Below are 23,967 nucleotides of genomic sequence, written 5' to 3'. Positions count from 1 at the left end.
GGTTGAGGCTGCAGTGAGCCATGATTGTGCCACTGTACTCCTGCCTGGTCAACAGAACAAGACCTTGTCTCAAAAAATAATTTAAAGATTTAGTTCCTCAGATGCACCAGTCACATTTGATTTTTTCCAAGATGGAGTATTGCTTTGTCTTCCAGAGCCAGAGTGCAATGATGAGATCTCTGCTCACAGCAACCTCTGCCTCCGGGGTTCAAGCAATTCTCCTGCCTCAGCCTCCCGAGTAGCTGGGATTACAGGTGTATGCCACCATGCCCAGCTAATTTTTGTATTTTTAGTAGAGACAGGGTTTCATCATGTTGACCAGGCTGGTCTCAAACTCCCGACCTCAGATGATCCACCTGCCCCAGCCTCCCAAAACGCTATGAGCCACAGTGCCCAGCCGCTAGCCACATTTTAAGTGTTCAGGAGCCACATGTGGATGTGGTTAGTCCAAAGACAGCACAGATTTAGAATATTGCCATCATTGTAGAAGTTTCCATTGGACACTGCTGAGTTAAAGGGTTTTTCAACAAGTGGGGGAGTGCAATGGTGTGGCCGTAAGGCAGTGTGGGGTGATGGGGACTGTGGTAGGTGGGGAAGCTTGTGTTCCATCTGAAGGGGCGGCTGAGGCTTGACTGTAGGCTGTGTTGCTGGTCTTCTAATTCTTCAAGTGAAGCAGGAATTGGGATTTTGTGAAGATTCACAATTTCTAAACAAAAAGTTGAAATTTTACGGATTGTAGGACTCAAGTATAACTCTTCTCTTGGGCTGTATCCAGTCTTTCTTCTGTAATTCATGGCTCCTGCCTGTTTTTCCTAGGCCAGGTCACTCCCTTCTTCCCTTGCATTTCTCACCTGGGGTGGGAGGCTGGGCAGATGGTGGAACTGATGAAAAGCCACTTTTTTGTGACAGTCTCGCTCTGCCTCCCATAATGCTGGGATTATAGGGATGTGGCACTGCACCTGGCCAGATATTTTTGAGGCCACAACCAGACAAAAGAGCCTCCTCATCAGCTGGGTGCAGTGGCTCACACCTGTAATCCCAGTACTTTGGTAGGCAGAGGTGAGCAGGCCAGGAGTTCGAGACGAGCCTGGGCAACATAATGAGACCTCATCTCTAAAAAAAAAAAAAAAAAAAAAAAGACATGGTGGCGTGCACCTGTAGTCTTAGCTATTCAGGAGGCTGAGGCTAGAGGATTGCTTGAGGCCAGGAGTTTGTGGCTTTTGTGAGCTATGATTGTACCACTGCACTCTAGCCTGAGCAACAGAATGAGACCCTGTCTCAAAAAATAAAGAAGCCTGACATGAGTCTCTTAAGGATGAGGCTCTGGAGCACCTAGTAAATGGTTCCATTTGTGTGACTCAAAGGGACATGTCCAAAGTCCGAGGGGTGCTGGGGGCAGGGATGGGGCTTAGGTAGGGTGTGTGGCACTCCACTCAGGATTCAGAAGCAGATGGATGGGATGGGTGAAATATGATCATTATCCCCCTTCTCCTTCCTCTCCACCCCACCCTTGCTCACAACTGCGGGAGCTGAGGGTGAGAGAACTGGGGGTGAAGGGGTGAGAGTGATTTGCAGTGTTTCTAATGCAGTTGGTCCTGTGGAAGCCTCAGTTCCATCTGGGATCCCTTTCACGAGCAGTGGGCCAGGTCTTCACATTCATCCCAGGATTACTGAGAGTGTAGGAACAGGGGCGGGGGTGTAGACACAGCTCATGCAAACATTTCCTTGTGTTTGTTATGGCTGAATCCTAGCCACTGCACTACCTGAGGCGTACAGATATTCTTTGGCTATGGGCTGATGTTTGAATACAGCCAGGGCCTCAGGATTCTCAAAGCCTGCCCCTGCCCCCAGAGGAGCCAGACAGCTCCTCAGAGCCACTGCCTGTTACGTGCTGGACAAGGCCACGTCACTGCCTCCATGGCTCCCCACTCTCCCAGCTTGCTGTATTTCTCCACCTTAGGGACTGGGAGTGCCTTGATCTGAAGCCCTTTGCAGTGCTGGTAGCAGTGTAGGTGAAGTAGTTGATGGGAGTGAGGGAACGGAATGGGCAAGGAAGCCTGGGCCTCTGTGGCTTACTGCATCAAGCAGTTCTTGGCAAAGGTGTGGTCAGGATAGGCTGTGTCATCTTGGGTGGGGTGAAGACGGGGAACATGCGGATATGGACAGGAAAGGGTGCGGTGGCCTGGCTGGAGGAGGTAAGGCCGTATCCCACCAAGGGCCTCTCTCCAGACTCATGCCTGCCCCAGCCCAGGCTCCCCAGGCTCATCCTGTGTCCTCTCCCTTACCTGCCAGTCATCTTCTGGTGAGCTTTGGGCTTAGGAGTCACCATGGCAACTGAAGAGTTCATCATCCGCATTCCCCCATACCACTACATCCACGTGCTGGACCAGAACAGCAACGTGTCCCGTGTGGAGGTTGGGCCAAAGACCTACATCCGGCAGGACAACGAGAGGTAGGTGTTGGGGAGACTCAGGGCTGTGGGGGCCCATGGGTCTGGCTGGCGTGATCATCCTTTTCGTCCTCCCTGTTCCCAAGCAGGAGTGGCCCTCGCTTGGGTGATAGGTTTCTCTCATTTGGTGTCTCCTGTGGTAGTGGAGACCTGGTCCCAAGTCCTCAGGCCTCACACCTCTTCTCATCTTCCTGCAGGGTACTGTTTGCCCCCATGCGCATGGTGACCGTCCCCCCACGCCACTACTGCACAGTGGCCAACCCTGTGTCGCGGGATGCCCAGGACTCGGTGCTGTTTGATGTCACAGGGCAAGTTCGGCTTCGCCACGCTGACCTCGAGATCAGGCTGGCCCAGGACCCTTTCCCCCTGTACCCAGGGGAGGTGCTGGAAAAGGTACCTGGCTTCCTCACTCCCTCTGCACTACCCTACCTATGCTCCACTTGCCTTGGGCTCTGGACTGCCTTTTCTTTAAACATTTTTTTCTAGATGCTGTTAATTTTTTTTTTTTTTTAAGGCAGCGGTTCGCTCTTGTCACCCAGGCTGGAGTGCAATGGCATGATCTCAGCTACCTGCAACCTCCGCCTCCTGGGTTCAAGCGATTCTCCTGCCTCAGCCTCCCCAGTCCTCCCGAGTAACTGGGATTACAGGCACCTGCCACCACACCCGGCAAATTTCTGTAGTTTTGGTAGGGACAGGGTTTCATCATGTTGGCCAGGCTGGTCTCAAACTCCTGACCTCAGGTGATCCGCCTGCCTTGGCCTCCCAAAGTGCTGGAATTACAGGCATGAGCCACTGTACCCGGCCTATACTAAATGGAAAACAAACCAGGGCAGTGGGAGGGGTGGGCAGAGACACTTGCCGGCTGTCACCAGGGGTGGAATTGACTCACTGTACCTCCACTCACCTCCAGCCGCCCCCGTCCTGCACACATGCCTCAAACACACTTGCCTCTTTTCTGAGAACTGCCAGCCCATCTCATCCACTAATTTCCCAGGCTCCAGTGCCTGCCTGAAGTGCCCAGCCAGTCTGGCATTAAATAACATGTGCCAAGGTTAAGCACTTCATTCACCCAGTGCCAGACACTGGTGGGCAGTGCCAAAGCAGCAGTGACAAGCCCAGGCCTAGGCTGTGCCTGTTCTAGGAGAAGCCGTCACAGGCCTGAACCTGCAGCCAGCCTCTTGTCTCCCTTGGCCTCAGGCCTGGGCCTGAGCAGGTGAGCGTCCCACCTTCATTCCCTTACCTGTTCTCCCATCTTTACCTTCTGGCCATTCAATGCTTTTTTACTGACTTTACTAACCCGTGCCACTTGATCCTGAATGCATAATGGCAGGACCTGGGGAGCTTTTAGAGACATTCATGTCCACTTAGGTGCAGACAGTTTTGGGGAAGAAGCGTGTGTGTAGAGAGAAAATGGAGAATGATTAAGATGATACCCCTTAAGGAATCCAAGTGAAGAGTATATGGGGATTTTTGTACTTTAAAATTTTTTTTTAATTGAGACTGGATCTCCTCCTGTTGCCTAGACCGGAGTGCAGTGGAATGATCAGAGCTCACTCAGCCTCGACCTCCTGCACTCAAACGATCCTTCTACCTTGTTCTCCCAAAATTCTGGGATTAGAGGCGTGAGCCACCATGCCCTCTAAGCTTTCATTTTAAAGAACACATTCGGCCGGGCACAGTGGCTTATGCCTGTAATCCCAGCACTTTGGGAGGCTGAGGTGGGCAGAATACTTGAGGTCAGGAATTCAAGACCAGCCTGGCCAACATGGGGAAACCCCATCGCTACTAAACATACAACAATTAGCCAGATGTGGTGGCGTGCACTTGTAATCTCAGCTACTCAGGAGGCTGAGGCATGAGAATCCCTTGAACCTGGAGGCAGAAGTTGCAGTGAGCTGGTATGACAAAGCAAGACTCTGTCTCAAAAAAAAAAAAAAAAAAATTAGCTGGAAGTAGTAACACACACTTGTAATCCCAGCTACTCAGGAGGCTGAGGCGGGAGGATCACATGAGCCTGGAAGGTTGAGGCTGCAGTGAGCCATGGTTATACCACTGCAGTCCAGCCTGGATCTGGATCACACAGAGAGACCCTGTCCCCCTTCCCCCCAAAAGAAGCCAGCTTTTCCTTTGAGCCCCAGTTTCAATTCAAAGGGCCTCTCTAACTTCTCCTTCATCTGAACACCTGAAGAACCTCTCACCCTCGGAGTATCTGTAGTCTGCTGGGACAGAATGGTCGACATCTGTGTGTTATCACCCTGCTGGAATTTAAACTTCATGAAGATGGGATATGTTCTCGCCACCACAACCAGGGTGCCCTGTAGGGAAAGGCGCTCAGAGTGGGAAGCCTCCACCCTGCTCTCTAGCTGGTGTGCGGCCAGTGGGTGGAGTGGAGTCGCTCTGCCCGCTCCTCCAGCCTGGGACCAGGCTCATCAGAGTCAGGTGCAGCGCAGGCTTCACTCAAGACCAGAGTTCAAGTCTTGATTGTTTCTTACTAGCTGTGTGACCTTGGTTATGTCTCCTGATCTTTTATCTTTTTTGAGACAAGGTCTTGCTCTGTCTCAAAAGAGACAGACTGGAGTGCAATGGTACAGTCGTAGCTCACTGAAGCTTTAACCTCCTGGGCTCAAGTGATCCTCCTGCCTCAGCCTCCCGAGTAGTTGGGACTACAGGTGTGGACCACCATGCCTGGCTAAATTTTTTTTTTTTTTTTTTTTTTTTTTAGAGATGGGGTCTTGCTATGTTGTCCAGGCTGGTCTTGAATGTCTGAGCTCAAGTGATTCTCCTACCTCAGCCTCCCAAAGTGCTGGGATGACAGGCGAGAGCCATCACGCCTGGCCTCTACCCCGGTCCTACTTCAGGACATGCAGAGATGGATGCTGTGGACCTGCCTCCAGAGCATCAGGTGTGGCCCTACTGGGGTCACAGCACTGACTGTTCTGTGTCCCCACCTTCCTCCCCACTAGGACATCACACCCCTGCAGGTGGTTCTGCCCAACACTGCCCTCCATCTGAAGGCACTGCTCGATTTTGAGGATAAAGATGGAGACAAAGTGGTGGCCGGAGACGAGTGGCTCTTCGAGGGACCTGGTAAGTTCTGTCTCCGCGGAGCCTAAGTCGGGGTCAGGGGCTCCCTGCCTTCCTGCCATAGCCCCAATACCTTCTGACCATCACCTTCCACGTCTTCTTCCCTCCCCAGGCACGTACATCCCCCGGAAGGAAGTGGAGGTCATGGAGATCATTCAGGCCACCATCATCAGGCAGAACCAGGCTCTGCGGCTGAGGGCCCGCAAAGAGTGCTGGGACCGGGACGGCAAGGAAAGGGTGACAGGTGGGGCACTGAGGGGCAATGAGAGCAGGTGGGCAGGAGGGGCCCCCACTGCAGGGAAAACATAGAAAATTTAAGGAAAGCCTCCTGTAGCCCCAGAGAGGTGCTTTCCTGGTATCTTTTGAAAGCTGTTGAGGGCCGCCCACTGCCATTCTTTCCCCACCCCCGCTTCATGCTGTTTCCATTTGGGCTGGAAAATGATCATGGGGCCTGACGTAGCTTTTCCTTCCCCCACCTTCACAGTGAGCTATGGGTGGTAGCCATGTCTTATCTGATTCTGGATCAACAAAGCACATGTTTAAATACAGTTGACAAATGTGGGCCAGCAGGTACAGTGTCTCACACCTGTCATCTCAGCACTTTGCCTAGGTGGTGGATTGCCTGAGCCCAGGAGCTCAAAACCAGCTTGAGCAACACAGTGAGACCCCGTCTCTACAAATAATTTTAAAATTAGCCAGGCATTTTGGCATATGTCTGTAGTCCCAGCTACTTGGAAGGCTGAAGAGGGAGGATTGCTTGAGCCTAGGAGGTGGAGGCCGCAGTGAGCTGTGATTGCACCACTGCCCTCCATCCTGGGCAACAGAGGTACTACCTCGAGCCACTGCCATTCCCACTTTCTGTATAACAAAACTGGGACACAGAACGCTGGTTGCTTGCCCTGGGTTGTGGCCAGGCAGGGTGAGGCTGGGACCTGCATCCAGGCACTCTGGCTTCTCCAATAAACCCAAGGACATCCACAGCTCTACCAGAGGCAGTTCTGCTGCCTGTTTTAGGAGGATAAAAGTTGGTCTTTGGAGCTTAGAGAAGGCAAAGCACGCTGTCGGCATAGCAGCAACTTGGGCCTCAGGAAGGCTTTTAGGTGCGATGGCTCTCGCCTGGAATCCCAGCACCTTGGGAGGCCGAGGTGGGTGGATCACTTGTGGCCGAGAGTTTGAGACCAGCTTGGGCAACATGGTGAAACCCCATCTGTCCAAAAAATACAAATATTAGCCAGGCATGGTAGCATGTGCCTGTAATTCCAGCTACTCAAGAGGCTGAGGCTTGAGAATCAGTTCAACTCAGGAGGCTGAGCTTGCAGTGAGCTGAGATCACAGCCTGGGTGACAGAAGGAGACTCCATCTCAAAAAAAAAAAAAAAAAAAAAAAGTCTTTTAAAATTCAACTGGGGTGGCAGTTTGTTTTCCTCTGGCTTCAAAAGAGTGAATAAGAGGACTGTAGTCAGGACCTTGAGCCTGGGCCAGTGGCGTCTCTTTGCCAATGAAATCTGCCAATCCCCTGAGTCTAGGCTGTGGGAGAGGCAGGTGGGGAGCAGGCTGGTGGACCCTCGTCACTTACCCTCCACTCTCGGCCCAGGGGAAGAATGGCTGGTCACCACAGTGGGGGCGTACCTCCCAGGGGTGTTTGAGGAAGTCCTGGATTTGGTGGATGCCGTGATCCTTACGGAAAAGGTTGGTGCTCTGGGGGCTGTGGTTTAAGGGACCTGGGGCTAGGGAACCTTCCGAGAGGCAGTGAATAGTGGCAGGATGGCATGAGAGTAAAAGAGAAGCAATAATTTTAGGATCACTTAAAAAAATTCAGAGATTAGATTACCTGAGGAGTATTCTGAATCATCTGAAGGGTGAAATAGTCCTTCCTGGGCCAGGCGAAGTGGCTCATATCTGTAATCTCAGCAATTTGGAAGGCTGAGGTGGGAGAATCACTTGAGGCCAGAAATCTGAGACCAGCGTGGGCAACACAGGGAGAACTTACCTCTACAAAAAATTTTAAAACAAGTTGGGTGTAGTAGAGCACGCCTGTAGTCCCAGCTACTCCAGAGGCTGAGGCAGGAGAATCACTTGAACCTGGGAGGCAGAGGTTGCAGTGAGCCATGGTCATGCCACTACACTCTAGCCTGGGAGACAGAGCAAGACTCTGTCTCAAAAAAAAAAAAAAAAAAAAAACAGGCTGGCCGGGTGCAGTGGCTGACGCCTATAATCCTAACACTTGGGGAGGCCAAGATGGGTGGATCACCTGAAGTCAGAAGTTTGAGACCAGACTGGCCAACATGGCAAAACCCTATCTCTACTAAAAATACAAAAATTAGCAAGATGTGGTTGTACGTGCCTGTAATCCCAGATACTCCGGAGGCTGAGGCAGGAGAATCGCTTGAACCCAGGAGGTGGAGGTTGCAGTGAGCCAAGATCACACCATTGCACTCCCGCCTAGGCAACAAGAATGAAACTCCAACTCATAACCAAAAAATTTAAAAAAGCCCTCGATTGGTAGAAATTTCCTCTGAGACCTGGGAGCATTTGGTGGCTAATGGGGCTCGCAGATCCCCTGAAGTTGGAGGCAGGTCACTCAAATACCCAAATCTTGCTCTGCAGACAGCCCTGCACCTCCGGGCTCGGCGGAACTTCCAGGACTTCAGGGGGGTGTCCCGCCGCACTGGGGAGGAGTGGCTGGTGACCGTGCAGGACACGGAGGCCCACGTGCCAGATGTCCACGAGGAGGTGCTGGGGGTTGTGCCCATCACCACCCTGGGCCCCTGCAACTACTGTGTGATTCTTGACCCCGTCGGACAGGATGGCAAGAATCAGCTGGGGCAGAAGCGCGTGGTCAAGGTGAGGCCCCAGCAATCCCCGCAGAGGATGACCCTGGGAGGCTAATACCCTCGAGTGGCACGAGGCCCTCTGCCCTTTCTCCCTTCTTTCCTTCAGACGCACGTTCTAGGAACACCTGTGCCTTTGCATGCTTAGTTCTCACACACCTGAGATATTGGCCCATTTGATTCCTGGCAGCCTTCAACTTACCCTTCAGACCTGAAGTTACTTCCTCTTCTGGGAAGGCCTTCTGGCTGCCCCCTAGCCCGAGACCCTGAAACTTTCTGATACAGTCATGTGTCACTTAACAATGGGGATGCATTCCGAGAAATGGTCGTTAGATAACTTTGTCTTTGTGCGAAAGAGTGTACTTACGTAAACCTAGATGGCACAGCCTACTATACACCTAGGCTAGATGACGTAGCCTGCCCCGAGGCTGCCCACCTGCACAGCATGTGACTGTCCTGAATACTGCAGGCAGCTGAACACAATGGTAAGTACTTGTGTGTATAACCATAGAAAAGGCACTGTAAAAATGCGGTATAAGGCCAGCTGCGGTGGCTCATGCCCATAATCACAGCACTTTGGGAGGCCGATGTAGGTGGATCACTTGAGGTCAGGAGTTTCAAGACCAGCCTGGCCAACGTCGGGAAATCCCTTTCTACTAAAAATGCAAAAGTATGCTGGGTGTGGTGGCACACACATGTAATTCCAGTTACTTGGGAGGCTGAGGCACAAGAATCACTTGAACCTAGGAAGTCCAGCCTGCAGTGAGCCAAGATTGTGCCATTGGACTCCAGCCTGGGTGACAGAGGGAGACTGTCTCAAAAAAAAAAAAAAAAAAAACCCCAAAGCTCCATTATAATCTTACAGGACCACCTTGTGCAGTCAGTAGTGCCGTGAACTAGCACACGGTGACTATTTCACATATTTTATGTTCTGGTGCTCGCTTCGCTTTGTTATCTTTTGTAAAACAAACCTCTTGGTGTACCCTCTCCCACCCCGTACCTCATCCCCTCTCTGAACTATATGTGGGAATACCAGGAGTTGCCAAACTCGTTCTGTAAAGGGGGCTGGATGGTAGATATTCCAGGCTCCGTGAGTCATCATTTCCGTGAAAGTTCTTCAACTGTGCTGTTATGTCAGGAAAGCAGCATGGGCAGTACGTAAACAAGCGAGTACTGCTGCATTCCTGGAATATTTTATTTGCAAAAACAGGAGGCAGAAAAAGTAGAAATAGGCCAGGGGCAGTGGCTCACACCTGTAATCCCAGCACTTTGTGAGGCCAAGGTGGGCGGATCACCTGAGGTCAGGAATTGGAAACCAGCCTGGCCAACATGGCGAAACCCCGACTCTACTAAAAATACAAAAAAATTATCTGGGCGTGGTATCAGGCGCCTGTAATCCCAGCTACTCTGGAGGCTGAGGCAGGAGAATCACTTGAACCCAGAAGGCAGAGGTTGCAGTGAGGCGAGACTGCACCGCTGCACTCCAGCCCAAGTGACAGAGTGAGACTCTGTCTCCAAAAAAAAAAAAAAAAAAAAAAGTAGAAATAACCCAAATGTACACCATTTAACAAACAGATAAAAAATTGTGGCACATCCATACAATGGAATATCATTCAGCCATAAGAGAGAAATGGCAGGCCAGGCACAGCAGCTCATGACTATAATCCCAGCTCTTTGGGAGGCCGAGGCAGAGGATTACTTGAAGCCAGGAGTTAAGAGACTAGCCTGGGTAACATAGCGAGACTCCATTTTTACTTTTTTTTTGGAAACAATCTCGCTCTGTCACCCAGGCTGGAGTGCAATGGCATGATCTGGGCTCACTGCAACCTCCGCCTCCCGGATTCAAGCAATTCTTCTGCCTCAGCCCTGCAAGTAGCTGGGATTACAGGTGCCTGCCACCACGCCCAGCTAATTTTTGTGTTTTTAGTAGAGATGGGGTTTCGCCATGTTGGCCAGGCTGGGCAAGACCCCACTTTTACAAAACTGTTTAAAAACTGGCCAGACATGGTGGCACGCCGGTAGTCTCAGCTACTTGGGAGGCTGAAGTGGGAAAATTACTTGATTCCAGGAAGTGGAGACTGTATGGTGCCACTGTACTCCAGCCTGAGGCAACAGAGTGAGATCCTGTCTCTAGGAAAAAGAAAACAATGAAATGACATATGTGCTACAACATGGATTAAAATTGATAAACATTATGATAAGTGAAAGAAGCCGGCTGGGTGTGGTGTCTCACACCTGTAATTCTAACACTTTGGGAGGCTGAGGCGGGCAGATCACCTGAGGTCAGGAGTTCAGACCAGCCTCGCCAACATGGTGAAACCCCATCTCTACTAAGATACAGAAATTAGCCAGGCATGATGGCAGGTGCCTGTAATCCTAGCTACTCAGGAGGCTGAGATAAGAGAATCGCTTGAACTGGGAGACGGTGGTTGCAGTGAGCCAAGATCGCGTCAGTGCACTCCAGCCTAGGCGGCTGAGCAAGACTCTGTCTCAAAAAAAAAAAAAAAAAAAGCCAGACATCAAAGACCACATATTGCATGATTCCATTTATATGAATGTCCAGAATAGGTAAATAACGAAAACAGACGAGTGGTGGGTAGGGTGGGTGGGGAGTAGCAGTAACTTCTACTAGGTACAGGGTTTCTTTTCAGGGTGATGATGAAAATACTCTAGACTTCCATAGTAGTGATGGGTGGACAACTTTGAGCATACTAAAACAACTGAATTGTATACTCTAGATGGGAAAATTTCATGTGGATTATAGCCCAATAATTTTTTTAAAAAAACAGGCAGTGCTGGGCATGGTGGCTCATGTCTATAATCTTAGCACTTTGGGAGGCTGAGGCGGGTGGATTGCTTAAGCCCAGGATTTTGAGACCAGCCTAGGCAACATGACGAAACCCCGTCACTACCAAGCACACAAAAATTAGCCGGGTGCGGTGACACGCATCTGTAGTCTCGGCTCCTTGGGAGGCTGAGGTGGGAGGATCGCTTGAACCTGGAAGGCTGAAGCTGCAGTGAGTTGAGATGGTGCCACTGCACTCCAGCCTGGACAACAGAGCAAGACCCTATTACCCCCCAAAAAAGAAAAAAGCGGAATCCAGATTTGGCCTGAAAACCAGAACTTGTCAAGCCTTAGGTTACACCCTCTCTAGAAAACAAAGCCTGGGAGAAAGGAGAAAAAAGAGGTTGATTTTTAATGGTTTAGTTTGTGTGGATCCAGGACCTGACAGTTTATAGAATCTTTCAAGGACACATTTGACCAGATGAGATTTGGCAGGCATTGCGTAGAGCCTCACCGTATTATGATGTGGGGGTGGGGGCGTGCTTCTGGGGCTCCTGTTCTCCACACAGGCCTGAGACAGCACAGGGCTGGGGAGGTGCCATCTGAGGCATCTGCAAGCCTAAAGGCACTAGCACTAACCTCTCGTCTCTCCATTAGGGAGAGAAGTCTTTTTTCCTCCAGCCAGGAGAGCAGCTGGAACAAGGCATCCAGGATGTGTACGTGCTGTCGGAGCAGGAGGGGCTGCTGCTGAGGGCCCTGCAGCCCCTGGAAGAGGGGGAGGATGTGGAGAAGGTCTCACGCCAGGCTGGGGACCGCTGGCTCATCCGCGGACCCCTGGAGTACGTGCCGTCTGCCAAGGTGGAGGTGGTGGAGGAGCGCCAGGCCATCCCTCTAGATGAGAACGAGGGCATCTATGTGCAGGATGTCAAGACCGGAAAGGTAATGGCTGGGGGTGGGCGGTGGTGCTGCCACGTGGCTGTGGCCTTGGCCTTGGTGGCAGCTTCCTCTGGGCACCGGGGAGAGGTGGGTGGGGACTTCAGCAGATGGAGAGCCGCATCGGGTAGGTTGTCTGGTCAGGGGAGGGCACTCCGTGGCGTATTTGCCATCCTTCTGCCTTAAATATCTCGTTTGAAATGTTAGAACCGGCCGGGTGCAGTGGCTCACTCCTGTAATCCCAGCGCTTTGGGAGGCCAAGGTGGGTGGATCACCTGAGGTCAGGAGTTCAAGACCAGCCTGGCCAACATGGTGAAACCCCATTTCTACTAAAAATACAAAAATGAGCCAAGCATGGTGGTGGTCTGGGTAGTCTCAGCTGCCTGGGAGGCTGAGGCAGGAGAATTGCTTGAATCCAGGAGGTGGAGGCTGCAGTGAGCCGAGGTCACACCACGGCACTCCAGCCGGGACAACAGAGCAAGACTCCATCTTAAAAATAAAAAAAATTAGAACCTCCCCTAAGAAGACAAGCAGGAGTTTAGGACAGAGACCCTGTCTCACAGCAGACCTGGTCCCCAGCATAAACGTCTAATGGAGTGGCTGGGGAAAGAAGGACCTCCTCCCCCATGCCCATATGCCAGTAGAATCTTTCATTTTTGCTACTTAAAACCTTGACTTTGATTTCACCTTGGGCCACATCGCCAACCTTCTCTAAGAATCCAAGCTGGAAGTCCAGCTTGGAACCCGAGGGAGTGTCCGTGTACACGGCCTACTTCACAGTCCCTGGGGTGCCCTCCAAACTGCCCCTTCAAGGAAGATTTTTTTTTTTTTTTTTTTTTGAGATGGAGTCTCACTCTGTCGCCCAGGTTGGAGTGCAGTGGCACTATCTTGGCTCACTGCAACCTCTGCCTCCTGGGTTCGAATGACTCTCCTGCCTCAGCCTCTTGAGTAGCTGGGACTATAGGCATCTGCCACCACGCTCAGCTAATTTATTTTTAGAATAGACAGGGTTTCACTGTGTTGCCTAGGCTGGTCTCAAACTCCTGAGCTCAGGCAGTCCACCCACCTCAGCCTCCCAAAGTACTAGGATTACAGGCATGAGCCACCGTGCCCAGCCAGAAAATTCTAGAAATAACATTGAGCACCTTCTCTGTGCAAGGGCTGTTTGAGGTAGATGTGGGAGATGTCATTCACCCTTTCACCCCTGGAGGTAGCCACTCTCAAGTCTACTTGACAGAGGAGGAAATTGAAGCCCTAGGGCTGAGGTAGTTAGCCCACAACGACAGGGCCAGCAGATGGCAAATGCGGGGTGGACCCTGCCCTCCCCACGGAGGCCATGTTTAACCTTGCGCCGCACCTTCCCTGGACGGGCTGTGCTTTGGGGCCGCTGGGCGGGTCTTCCTCCCTTCCACCCTCACTGGCAGCATCCCTTCCTGTCCTCACCCCAAGGTGCGCGCCGTGATCGGAAGCACCTACATGCTGACGGAGGACGAAGTCCTGTGGGAGAAGGAGCTGCCTCCCGGGGTGGAGGAGCTGCTCAACAAGGGGCAGGACCCTCTGGCGGACAGGGGTGACAAGGGCACAGCTAAGAGCCTCCAGCCCTCTGCACCCCGGAACAAGACCCGCGTGGTCAGCTACCGCGTACCCCACAACGCTGCCGTGCAGGTGTATGACTACCGAGCGAAGCGAGCCCGGTGAGCCCCGGTCGGGGCGAGCAGGGTATGGGGGTGGCTCTCCATGGGTCTGGCTCTGACCCCCAGCTCTCTCTGCAGTGTGGTCTTTGGGCCTGAGCTGGTGTCGCTGGGTCCTGAGGAGCAGTTCACAGTGCTGTCCCTCTCGGCCGGGCGGCCCAAGCGTCCCCACGCCCGCCGTGCGCTCTGCCTGCTGCTGGGGCCTGACTTCTTCACAGACGTCATCACCATTGAAACAGCGGATCATGCCAGGCTGCAATTGCAGCTGGCCTACAACTGGTAAAAACAGGGATCAGGCGCGGGGTGCACTACTGAAATCCCAGCACTCTGGGAGGTTCAGGTGGGAGGATCGCTTGAGCCCGGGAGGTCCAGGCTACAGTGAGCCATGATGCCCCCACTGTACTCCAGCCTAGGTGACAGAGCAAGACCCTGTCTCAAACCAAACCTAGTGGGGAGCAGTGGGTGAGGGCTCCTGCTGGATGCAGCCCAGGAACCCCAAGAAAAAGAGGTGCCTGCTCAAGTGCTGGGCTCCTCATGAGAGCAGGACACCTCCTTCAGTCCTGAGGTCAAGAGGGAACCTGGGAAGTCACGCAAATACAGGGAAGCGTGGGCTCACCTCCTGGGATCAGGACTCGGCGACCCAGTAGCAAGACACTACACCGTTAAGCTCCCTTCGTGCCTGCAGCCAAATGCTTAATGCCAGGCTGTTAAAAGATGCAAGGGACACACCCAGCGGAAGTGGGCGGTGCCAGCAGGCAGTAAGAACACATGCTCTTAAACTGACCATCCTGGCCTGTGCCCCGGCCCTGCTGTTTGCAGCCTGTTGACCTGGGCAAGGGACAGGGTGCTTTCCTCAGTTTCTCCGTCAGTAACATGAAGAAGATAGCATTACTTCCTTCACAAAGTTGTTGAAAGGATGCAACGAGCATTAGAACAGTGCCCCAAATATGGTCAGAGCTCAATGGCAGCTATTAGGATTAGGTGAGATAAGTCATGTTCAGAAACAGTGTTCATGACCAGGGACGGTGCGCTGTGAACCCAGCACTTTGGGAGGCTGAGGCAGGAGGATTGCTTGAGGCTAGAAGTTTGAGACCAGGCTGGGCAACATAGCGAGACCCTGTCTCTACAAAAAAATTTTAAAAACTAGCTCGGCATGGTAGCTGCTGTAGACCCAACTACTTGGGAGGCTGAGGTGGGAGAATTTGAGGGTGCCCAGGAATTTGAGGGCGCAGTGAGCTATGATTGTGCCGCTGCACTCGGGCCTGGACAACAGAGGGAGACCCTGTCTTGAAGGAAGGAAGGGAAAAAAAAAGGAAAGAAAAGCTAGGCATGGTGGCTCATGCCTGTAATCCCAGCACTTTGGGAGACTGAGGCAGGCAGATCACTTGAGGTCAAGACCAGCCTGGCCAATGTGGTGAAACCCTGTCTCTACTAAAAATACAAAAATTAGCTGGATGTGGTAGTGGGCACCTGTAATCTTAGCTACTCAGGGGGCTGAGGCAGGAGAATCGCTTGAACCTGGGAGGTGGAGGTTGCAGTGAATCGAGATTATGCCACTGCACTCCAGCCGGGCGACAGAGCAGGATTCTGTCTCCAAAAGGAATCTTTTGGGATTCCCAAGCATGTCCCTCTCCTCTTAGTGGGAAGCAGCCAGTGCCTGGTTGGTGGCAGACAGCTGCTGACATATTCCCAGGCACTATAGCATCATAGTTGAGAGCACAGGCCCCTGGGGCAGCTGCCTGGTCCAGGTTTCTGGCTTGCCACGTGTTTTTTTTTTTTTTTTTTTTGAGATGGAGTTTCGCTCTTGTTACCCAGGCTGGAGTGCAATGGCGCGATCTCGGCTCACCGCAACCTCCGCCTCCTGGGTTCAGGCAATTCTCCTGCCTCAGCCTCCTGAGTAGCTGGGACTACAGGCACGTGCCACCATGCCCAGCTAATTTTTTGTATTTTTAGTAGAGACGGGGTTTCACCATGTTGACCAGGATGGTCTTGATCTCTTGACCTCGTGATCCACCCGCCTTGGCCTCCCAAAGTGCTGGGATTACAGGCTTGAGCCACCGCGCCCGGCTTTGCCACATGTTATATGGCCTTGGGTCAGTCACCTGACCTCTCTGGACCTCTACTTCCTCATCTGCAAAATGGGGTTGATGATCATTACCATCTCATAGGGTGGCTGAGTGGATTAAAGGAGAGCATGTGTTTTCTTAGGCCCTTGTCAGGCATACATTAGCATTCTCCATTGTGAGAGACTCTGCCCACCCATAGAGGGTGGGTGTTGAAGTTCTTCTCCAAGAGTTGCTGGCCGGGTGTGATCACACCTGTAATTCCAGGACTTTGGGAGGCTGAGACAGGAGGGTCACCTGAGCCCAGGAGTTCAAGACCAGCCTGGTCAACATGGCAAGACCTTATTTCTTTCAAAAAAAAAAAAAAAAGAGATTCCTGGGTGAAAGCGGTTTTCTCATTCTGGGCCTGTTTGTTTGTTCACAGGCACTTTGAGGTGAATGACCAGAAGGACCCCCAAGAGACAGCCAAGCTCTTTTCAGTGCCAGACTTTGTAGGTGATGCCTGCAAGGCCATCGCATCCCGGGTGCGGGGGGCTGTGGCGTCTGTCACTTTCGATGACTTCCATAAGAACTCAGCCCGCATCATTCGCACTGCCGTCTTTGGCTTTGAGACCTCAGAAGCCAAGGGCCCCGATGGCACAGCCCTGCCTAGGCCCCGGGATCGGGCTGTCTTCCCCCAAAATGGGCTGGTGGTCAGCAGCGTGGATGTGCAGTCAGTGGAGCCCGTGGATCAGAGAACCCGGGACGCCCTGCAACGCAGCGTCCAGCTGGCCATTGAGATTACCACCAACTCCCAGGAAGCGGCAGCCAAGTGAGTGAGGCCGGGAGCCTGGCTACCCATCATGCCCATGGCAGGCCACTGCCGGGACCTGGATAATCTGGTGTCCCCTATGGACTGCCTGCTGCCGTCCCCACCCCTAGGGATCTATTCCCTAGCTGACAGATCAGGTGACCCACTTAAAATGTGAAACAGGCTGGGTGCGCTGGCTCATGCATGTAATCCCAGCACCATGAGAGGCCGAGGCGGGAAGATCACTTGAAGCCAGGAATTTGGGGCTTCAGTGAGCCATGATTGTGCCACTGCACTCCAGGCTGGGCAACAGGCCTGGGAGACAGACCCTGTCTCAAAAGAGAAAGGAGGTGGGGGAAAAGACATGTATCAGATGCGGCTCCTGCAGCCTCCCATCTTGCATGCGATAAAACCCAAACTCCTTCCTGTAGGTCCAGCCAGCCTCCCCCGATTTGCCTTCCACCCTCCTCCTTCCATGTTCCTCATCCCCGGAACATGTTCCAGCCCCACTGGGTCCCTTCTGCTCCTTCAGTGCACAGCTTGGACCCACCTGAAGGCCTTTTGCACTGGCTGTTCCTGCTGCCCAGAAAGCCCCCCCACCCCCGACCCCTACCACCGGCCCCCAGCTCCCTTCTAGGCAGGCTCCTCCTCCTGGCTTCGGCCCAAAGCTCCCCGCCTTAGGAAGTCCTTTTCTTTCTCTCACAGCTGAATAGCACCCTCTTTGCCTGGTCTCTCCCACTTTACTACCTTCGAAGTACTTGTCACTGTTTGAAATCCTCCTTTTGTGCTTGTTTCTTTCCCATTGGAAGGCAAGTGGCGTGAAAGCAGGGGCCGCGATGACGCCTGCGTTTGCCAGGCCTAGAACTACACTGGCCGGCGGCGCGCGCACCATTCTGGGCTGAGTTGCTTGTGGAGTGCCTCCTAGGGCCGGAGTCCGTCTCAGGCACCAGTTTGGTTGGTGGTCGCTGCCCTTGGCGCTCCTGTTCCCGCTCCGGCCCATGCCAGCCTGTCACGTGCGCTCTGTCTCCTCCAGGCACGAGGCTCAGAGACTGGAGCAGGAAGCCCGCGGCCGGCTTGAGCGGCAGAAGATCCTGGACCAGTCAGAAGCTGAGAAAGCGCGCAAGGAACTCTTGGAGCTGGAGGCTCTGAGGTGGGTTGAGAACTCGAGGAGGAGACTGGCAGGGGCTGAGGATCTTGGGACAGCAGCTGGTGGGCAGCACGCCAGGTTGGGGCGTGGATAAGATGGTGCGCACCTGTGCGTGGCTACAGCATAAGTCAAGGCTGTGGGAGGACTGGGCGGTCTCCCAGGTCTTACCTGACTCTGCTTCCTCCCCAGCATGGCTGTGGAGAGCACCGGGAATGCCAAGGCGGAGGCCGAGTCCCGTGCAGAGGCAGCCCGGATTGAGGGAGAAGGGTCCGTGCTGCAGGCCAAGCTGAAAGCAGAGGCCTTGGCCATCGAGACGGTGAGTGGGGCGGGGGATACCTCAGGAAGGGAGTGGCCTTGAGGCCTGGAAAACCCCATTCCCTCCAGTCCCTGAGACCATGTAGGATACCAGGTCCCCCAGCATAAAGCCCTATCCAAGTACTTTGTAGTTGACAAAGTCCTTTGCCTTGTAGGATTCATTGACTCCATTCCTGGAAGGTAAGGATTAGAACACCCACTTTGCAGCTGAGCGCTCATGCACTGGCCACCTTGGCACAGGCGTCACGTGTGCGTCACATGAATGATCTTACTTAATGCTTGAAATCCCATTAAGAGGCTGGGCATGGTGGCTCACACCTGTAATCCCAGCACTTTTGGGAGGCTGAGACAGGCAGATCACTTGAGGTCAGGAGTTCGAGACCAGCTTGGCCAACATGGTGAAACCCTGTCTCTACTAAAAATACAAAAATTGGCTGGGTGCAGTGGCTCACCCCTGTAATCCCAACACTTTGAGAGGCCAAGGTGGGTGGATCACCTGAGGTTGGGAGTTTGAAACCAGCCTGACCAACATGGAGAAACCCTGTCTCTACTAAAAATACAAAATTAGCTGGACGTGATGGCGCATGCCTGTAATCCCAGCTGCTTGGGAGGCTGAGGCAGGAGAATCGCTTGAACCCAGGAAGTGGAGTTCAGTGAGCTGAGATCACTCCACTGCATTCCAGCCTAGGCAAAAAAAGTGAGACTCCATCTCAATTAAACAAAAATCCCATTAACGTAGGTAGATGGGCTCAGGAGCCCCAAAGGTCACTAGTTAAACAGTGGAAGAGCCAGGACTCACACCTCACTGACTACATGTTTCTAGCTCCATCCCTCTACCTCAGTTCCCTCGAGCTGGCTGGTAGGGGTGACTTGCTGGACAGTTCTGAGGGACCACGTGATCTAAAGGGTGCTGAAAATTTGAATGTCTCATGTGACTGACATGCTTGATAAGTAATTCATTCAGTGGATGGAGGACTTTGGAGATGGTCGGATGATCTGGGTTCAGATTCTGCTTTGGCCAACCACAGTGGCTCATGCCTGCAATCCCAGCACTTTGGGAGGCTGAGGTGGGAGGATCACTTGAGCCCAGGAGGTTGAAGCTGCAGTGAGCTGCGATCCTGCCACTGCACTCCGGCCTGGGTGACAGAGCAAGACTTTGTCCCTAAAAAATAAAAACAAGGCTGGGCACAGTGGCTCACATCTGTAATCCCAGCACTTTGGGAGGCCAAGGCAGATGGATCACCTGAGGTCAGGAGTTCAAGACCAGCCTGGCCAACATAGTGAAAGCCTGTCTCTACTAAAAATACAAAAAATTAGCTGGGCATGGTAGCACACACCTGTAATCCCAGCTACTCAGGAGGCTGAGGCAGGAGAATCACTTGAACCCAGGAGGTAGAGGTCGCAGTGAGCCAAGGTCGTACCACTACACTCCAGCCTGGGCAATAAGAACAAAACTCCATCTCAAAAATAAGTAAATAAAAATAAATTTAAAAAGAGGCCTAGTGTGGTGGCTCATGCCTGTAACCCCAGCACTTTGGAAGGCTGAGATGGGAGAATCATCTGAGGTCAGTTTGAGAGCAGTTCAAGACCAGCCTGGGCAACACAGCAAGACCTCCTCTCTACAAAAAAAATATTAATTGGCTGGCTGTAGTGGCATGTGCCTATAGTCCCAGCTACCCAGGAGGCTGAGGCAGGAGACTCCTTTGAGCCCAGGAGTTCAAGGCTGCAGTGAGTCCTGATCTACATTCCAGCCTGGGTCAAAAAATAAAGAATGGTGGATTTTTTCCCCTTGCAGGAGGCTGAGCTCCAGCGGGTGCGGAAGGTCCGAGAGCTGGAACTGGTTTATGCCCGGGCCCAGCTGGAGCTGGAGGTGAGCAAGGCTCAGCAGTTGGCTGAGGTGGAGGTGAAGAAGTTCAAGCAGATGACAGAGGCCCTGGGCCCCAGCACCATCAGGGACCTTGCTGTGGCTGGGCCTGAGATGCAGGTGAGAGTTGGGAAGGCAGGGAGGGGAAGGCATGTTGCTTTCAGGACCAGCCTGGACTTCCTTGGAACCAGGAAGGAAGAATCAAGGGGCACAACACAACATCTGGAAAGATGGTGGGTGGGGGAAGGAGGGGTGAGAAACCTGTTCCTGCATCTCCGGTCATTTATGCAGTGTCATGCTGCATCAATGTCAGGCACTATACTAGACCTAGCAGTGAGCTGAGGCTCCCGAGGAGACAGGAAATGGATGGGACACCAGTCTGTGACAAGAGGGTCCAAGGCAGTCGAACAGGGTGATCAGATGCAGGAGAGGTGACCCTTCAAACCAGCTGACTTAAGGAGAGTCCCCAAAAACTCTGCAGCTTGGCTCCCTAGAGAGGCAGATGAGGAGCTGAGAGAAGTAGCCAGGGTTTGATGCCCATCTTCTCAACTTCCTCCTGTTCTCACCCTCCAGGTCAAACTGCTCCAGTCCCTGGGCCTGAAATCAACCCTCATCACTGACGGTTCCACTCCCATCAACCTCTTCAACACGGCGTTTGGGCTGCTGGGGATGGGGCCTGAGGGTCAGCCCCTGGGCAGAAGGGTGGTCAGTGGGCCCAGCCCCGGGGAGGGGATATCCCTTCAGTCTGCTCAGATCCCCAAAGCTCCTGCGGACAACCACGTGGTGCCTGTACTGCACCCTTGACCAATAAAATGGACGTTTTTGGGCATTTAAAATTTAAATGCTTTTGTCTTGTCTGATGTTAATTGGGGTCACAAGGGAGCTTAATGGTGGAGAGGGGAGGTGCCCCTGACATCTTTTTTTTCGTTTTTAGAGACTAAGTCTTGTTCTGTCATCTAGGCTGGAGCATAATGGTGTGATCTCTGCTCACTGAAACCTCCGCCTCCTAGGTTCAAGTGATTCTCCTGAGTAGCTGGGATTACAGGTGCGTGCCACCATACCTGGCTAATTTTTTTTTTTTTTTTTTTTTTTTTTTTTTAGTAGAGATGGGGTTTCATCATGTTGGCCAGGCTGGTCTCGAACTCTCAACCTCAGGTGATCCACCTGCCTTAGCTTCCCAAAGTGCTGGGATTACAAGCTTGAGTGACCGTGCCTGGCTGACATATTTAGATAGTTGCAGGAGACTGTTCTCTATAAAGGGGAGAGGACCCCAAGGCAGGGGGATGATGAACTGGAAGTCACCCAGTATGAATGTGGCCCCAAAGCTTTGTGCACTGAGTAGCTGTTGGCTTCCTAGAGCCCGGTAGGGGCGACGATGCCACAGGCAGGGGCATGGGGCCCCCACTAGCAACGTTTCACCACCGGGCCTCCAGGAGCGCAGCTGCCTGGGACTCTCAGCATCTAACCCTTCAGCTGTGGCAGATGCAGCCCAGCTTCCCATAGGGGAGACTCCCTGCTGGTGGTGCTGGCAGCACCAGTGGGCATGCCAGGCTGGCACCCTGTGCTGTATACTTGTACCTTCCTGGGAGGGGGCTATCAGGTTGGGGAGGAGGACCTTGCCCAGAGCAGTAGGAATTGGGCATCTCCTTGGGCTTCTGGTCTGGGTTTTTCAGGAACAATGAGGGAGGGATGCCCTCATTCTACCCTCTCCCCCACAACCAGTAAGGGGCCCTCATTTGAGAGAAGGATCCAGGTGCAGTTAGCCTGGGTACACCAGCCCTTTGCAGGCCAGGTAGAGTTGTAAGTGCCAGGCCCGCCCCATCTCTGCCAAGGAAGTAAAAACATCCTAGGGGCTGAGTGTGGGAACTTAGGCCTGTAACCCTAGCACCTTGGGAGGCCAAGGCACAAGGATCACTTGAGACTAGGAGTTTGAGACCAGCCTGGCCAACATAATAAGACTCCTATCTCTTAAAAAATTCGCCAGGTGTGGTGGCATGCACCCAAGTTCCCAGCTACTCTGGAGGCTAAGCTAAGTGGATTGCCTGAGCCTAGAAGTTGGAGGCTGCAGTGAGCTATGATCACATCACTGCACTCCAGCCTGGGTGACAGAGGGAGACCCTGTTTCTATTAAAAACAACCCCCTAAAAGCCTCCCCAACTCCTTGATCTTCCCTTCCCTGTGATATTTATTGGAAAAAGCCCCATCCCTTCTTAAAGCACCTCCCTCCCTCTCTGCACTGCCCCTGACCAGCTGCATGTTGCTGGAGGAGGAACACCCCTTGGAGCTGACTGATCTTATTTTAAACTCATGGCAACAAACTTTGGGGGAGGTACAGCTCCTCTGACTGCTGCTCTGTCTTGTGTGCGATCTGCTTTGAGACAACCCTTCACACCACCTCTCTTCTCAGCCTCCTACGCCCCTGCCCACTTTCTCTCACCTCTTTGAGAAAATAGAAGCAAATTGGGTAGGGAGGCCCTTCCCAGCAACAAACCTAACAAACTGCTGGCATCTGGACTCTGCCCTCCCTCCTGTTCCCAGCCGCAGCTCCTCCCCATGGACTGTAGGAGGGAGGGCTGCGTTCCTCCACTGATCGCCTTCCTCTCCTGTGCTATCATTGTTTTTCCCTTTGTTTGAGACAGTCTCGCTCTTGTCACCCAGGTTGGAGTGCAGTGACGTGATCTCACCTCACTGCAACCTCCACCTCCTGGGTTCAAGTGATTCTCCTGCTTCAGCCTACCAAGTAGCTGGGACTGCAGTCATGCACCACTATGCCCTGCTAATTTTGTATTTTTAGTAATGGGGTTTTGCCATGTTGCCCAGACTGGTCATGAACTCCTGACTTCAAGTGATCCGCCTGCCTCTGCCTCCCAAAGGGCTGGGATTACGGGTGTGAGCCTCTGTGCCCAGCTGATATGCCGTCAGTTTCTTCTCTGTGCAGCATCGTCATCAGGATATTGACATGCCTACTCTGTCCATAAAAAACAACTCTGTAACCCTATGAGCCCCTCCAACTCCCACCTCTCCTTTTTCTGTCACAGCCAAATTTTTCCAGAGTTCTCTGTGGCCTCACTTTCCATTCCCCATCTCTCATTATCTTTTCAAACCACTCCAGATAGGGCTGGGCACAGTGGCTCATGCCTGTAATCCCAGCACTTCAGGAGGCCGAGGTGGCTGGATCACCTGAGGTCGGGAGTTCAAGACCAGCCTGGCCAACATAGCGAAACCCCCCTTTCTACTAAAAATACAAAAATTAGCCAGGCGTGGTGGTGGACGCCTGTAATCCCAGCTACTTGGGAGGCTAAGGCAAGAGAATCGCTTGAACCCGGGAGGTGAAGGTTGCAGTGAGCTGAGGTTGTGCCATTGCACTCCAGCCTAGGCAACAAAAGCAAAACTCAGACTCAAAAGAAAAAACCCACCCCAGGTATCTTCTGTCTCTGCCCCTTACTTTATGGAAGCTGCTCTATTCGGCGCCACCAGTCATGTCTCGTTGCTAAATGCAGTAGTTGATCAGCCGCTCCATCACTTGGCACAATTGGCCATTCCTCTCATGCTGGGCTTTCCTGATGTCACCTGTTCTAGTTTTCTTTCTTGCTTCTCTCAGACTCTCCTTTGTGGGTTCCCCGAGGCCCCCTTCTCATGCCAACATTCTTGTCCAGTCTTAGGACCTTAGGTGGTCTCTATACCACTGACCTTAGAATCCATTACTCCAGCCCTCACCTTACCCAAGAGCTCTGGGCTTATTTCCAATCTATGCCTTGAGATCTCCACATGGACATTGATTGGCGATCAGGCTTTGATGTGATTTGCTCTCACCAATGAAATGCAAGGGGAAATGACGTCACATGCCTGCTCTTCCCTTTTCCATAAATGAATGTTAAGATATGGAAATGGGCTGGGCACAGTGGCTCACACCTGTAATTCTAGCACTTTGAGAAGTCAAGGCAGAAAGGTCACTTGAGGCAGGAGTTTGAGACCAGCCTGTGTAACACAGTGAGACCCCCATCTGTACAAAAAAA

At 52.7% G+C, this 23,967-nt stretch overlaps 1 protein-coding gene across 1 annotated transcript in view; it reads left to right on the top strand.

The window, feature by feature from the left end:
* Positions 1 to 20,793, top strand: part of MVP (major vault protein) — a 31,199-nt gene extending 10,406 nt beyond the window's left edge. The window contains exons 2-15 of the mRNA XM_032243163.1: positions 2,293 to 2,452; positions 2,647 to 2,842; positions 5,413 to 5,536; positions 5,646 to 5,777; positions 7,127 to 7,221; positions 8,140 to 8,376; positions 11,806 to 12,087; positions 13,531 to 13,775; positions 13,854 to 14,051; positions 16,260 to 16,646; positions 17,659 to 17,775; positions 17,962 to 18,088; positions 19,883 to 20,071; positions 20,525 to 20,793. Of these exons, the coding sequence (XP_032099054.1) occupies positions 2,328 to 2,452; positions 2,647 to 2,842; positions 5,413 to 5,536; positions 5,646 to 5,777; positions 7,127 to 7,221; positions 8,140 to 8,376; positions 11,806 to 12,087; positions 13,531 to 13,775; positions 13,854 to 14,051; positions 16,260 to 16,646; positions 17,659 to 17,775; positions 17,962 to 18,088; positions 19,883 to 20,071; positions 20,525 to 20,755 (2,685 nt within the window). The 5' untranslated portion in view covers positions 2,293 to 2,327 and the 3' untranslated portion in view covers positions 20,756 to 20,793. The remainder of the gene's footprint in view (positions 1 to 2,292; positions 2,453 to 2,646; positions 2,843 to 5,412; positions 5,537 to 5,645; positions 5,778 to 7,126; positions 7,222 to 8,139; positions 8,377 to 11,805; positions 12,088 to 13,530; positions 13,776 to 13,853; positions 14,052 to 16,259; positions 16,647 to 17,658; positions 17,776 to 17,961; positions 18,089 to 19,882; positions 20,072 to 20,524) is intronic.
* The last annotated feature ends 3,174 nt before the right edge of the window (positions 20,794 to 23,967 follow it).

The sequence above is a fragment of the Sapajus apella genome, unplaced genomic scaffold (genome assembly GCF_009761245.1).
Source record: "Sapajus apella isolate SASKATOON/1434 unplaced genomic scaffold, GSC_monkey_1.0 scaffold51, whole genome shotgun sequence".
Classification (NCBI taxonomy): domain Eukaryota; kingdom Metazoa; phylum Chordata; class Mammalia; order Primates; family Cebidae; genus Sapajus; species Sapajus apella.
The sequence above is the reverse complement of the archived record's forward strand: the minus strand, read 5'-3'. Positions and strand labels throughout refer to the sequence as shown.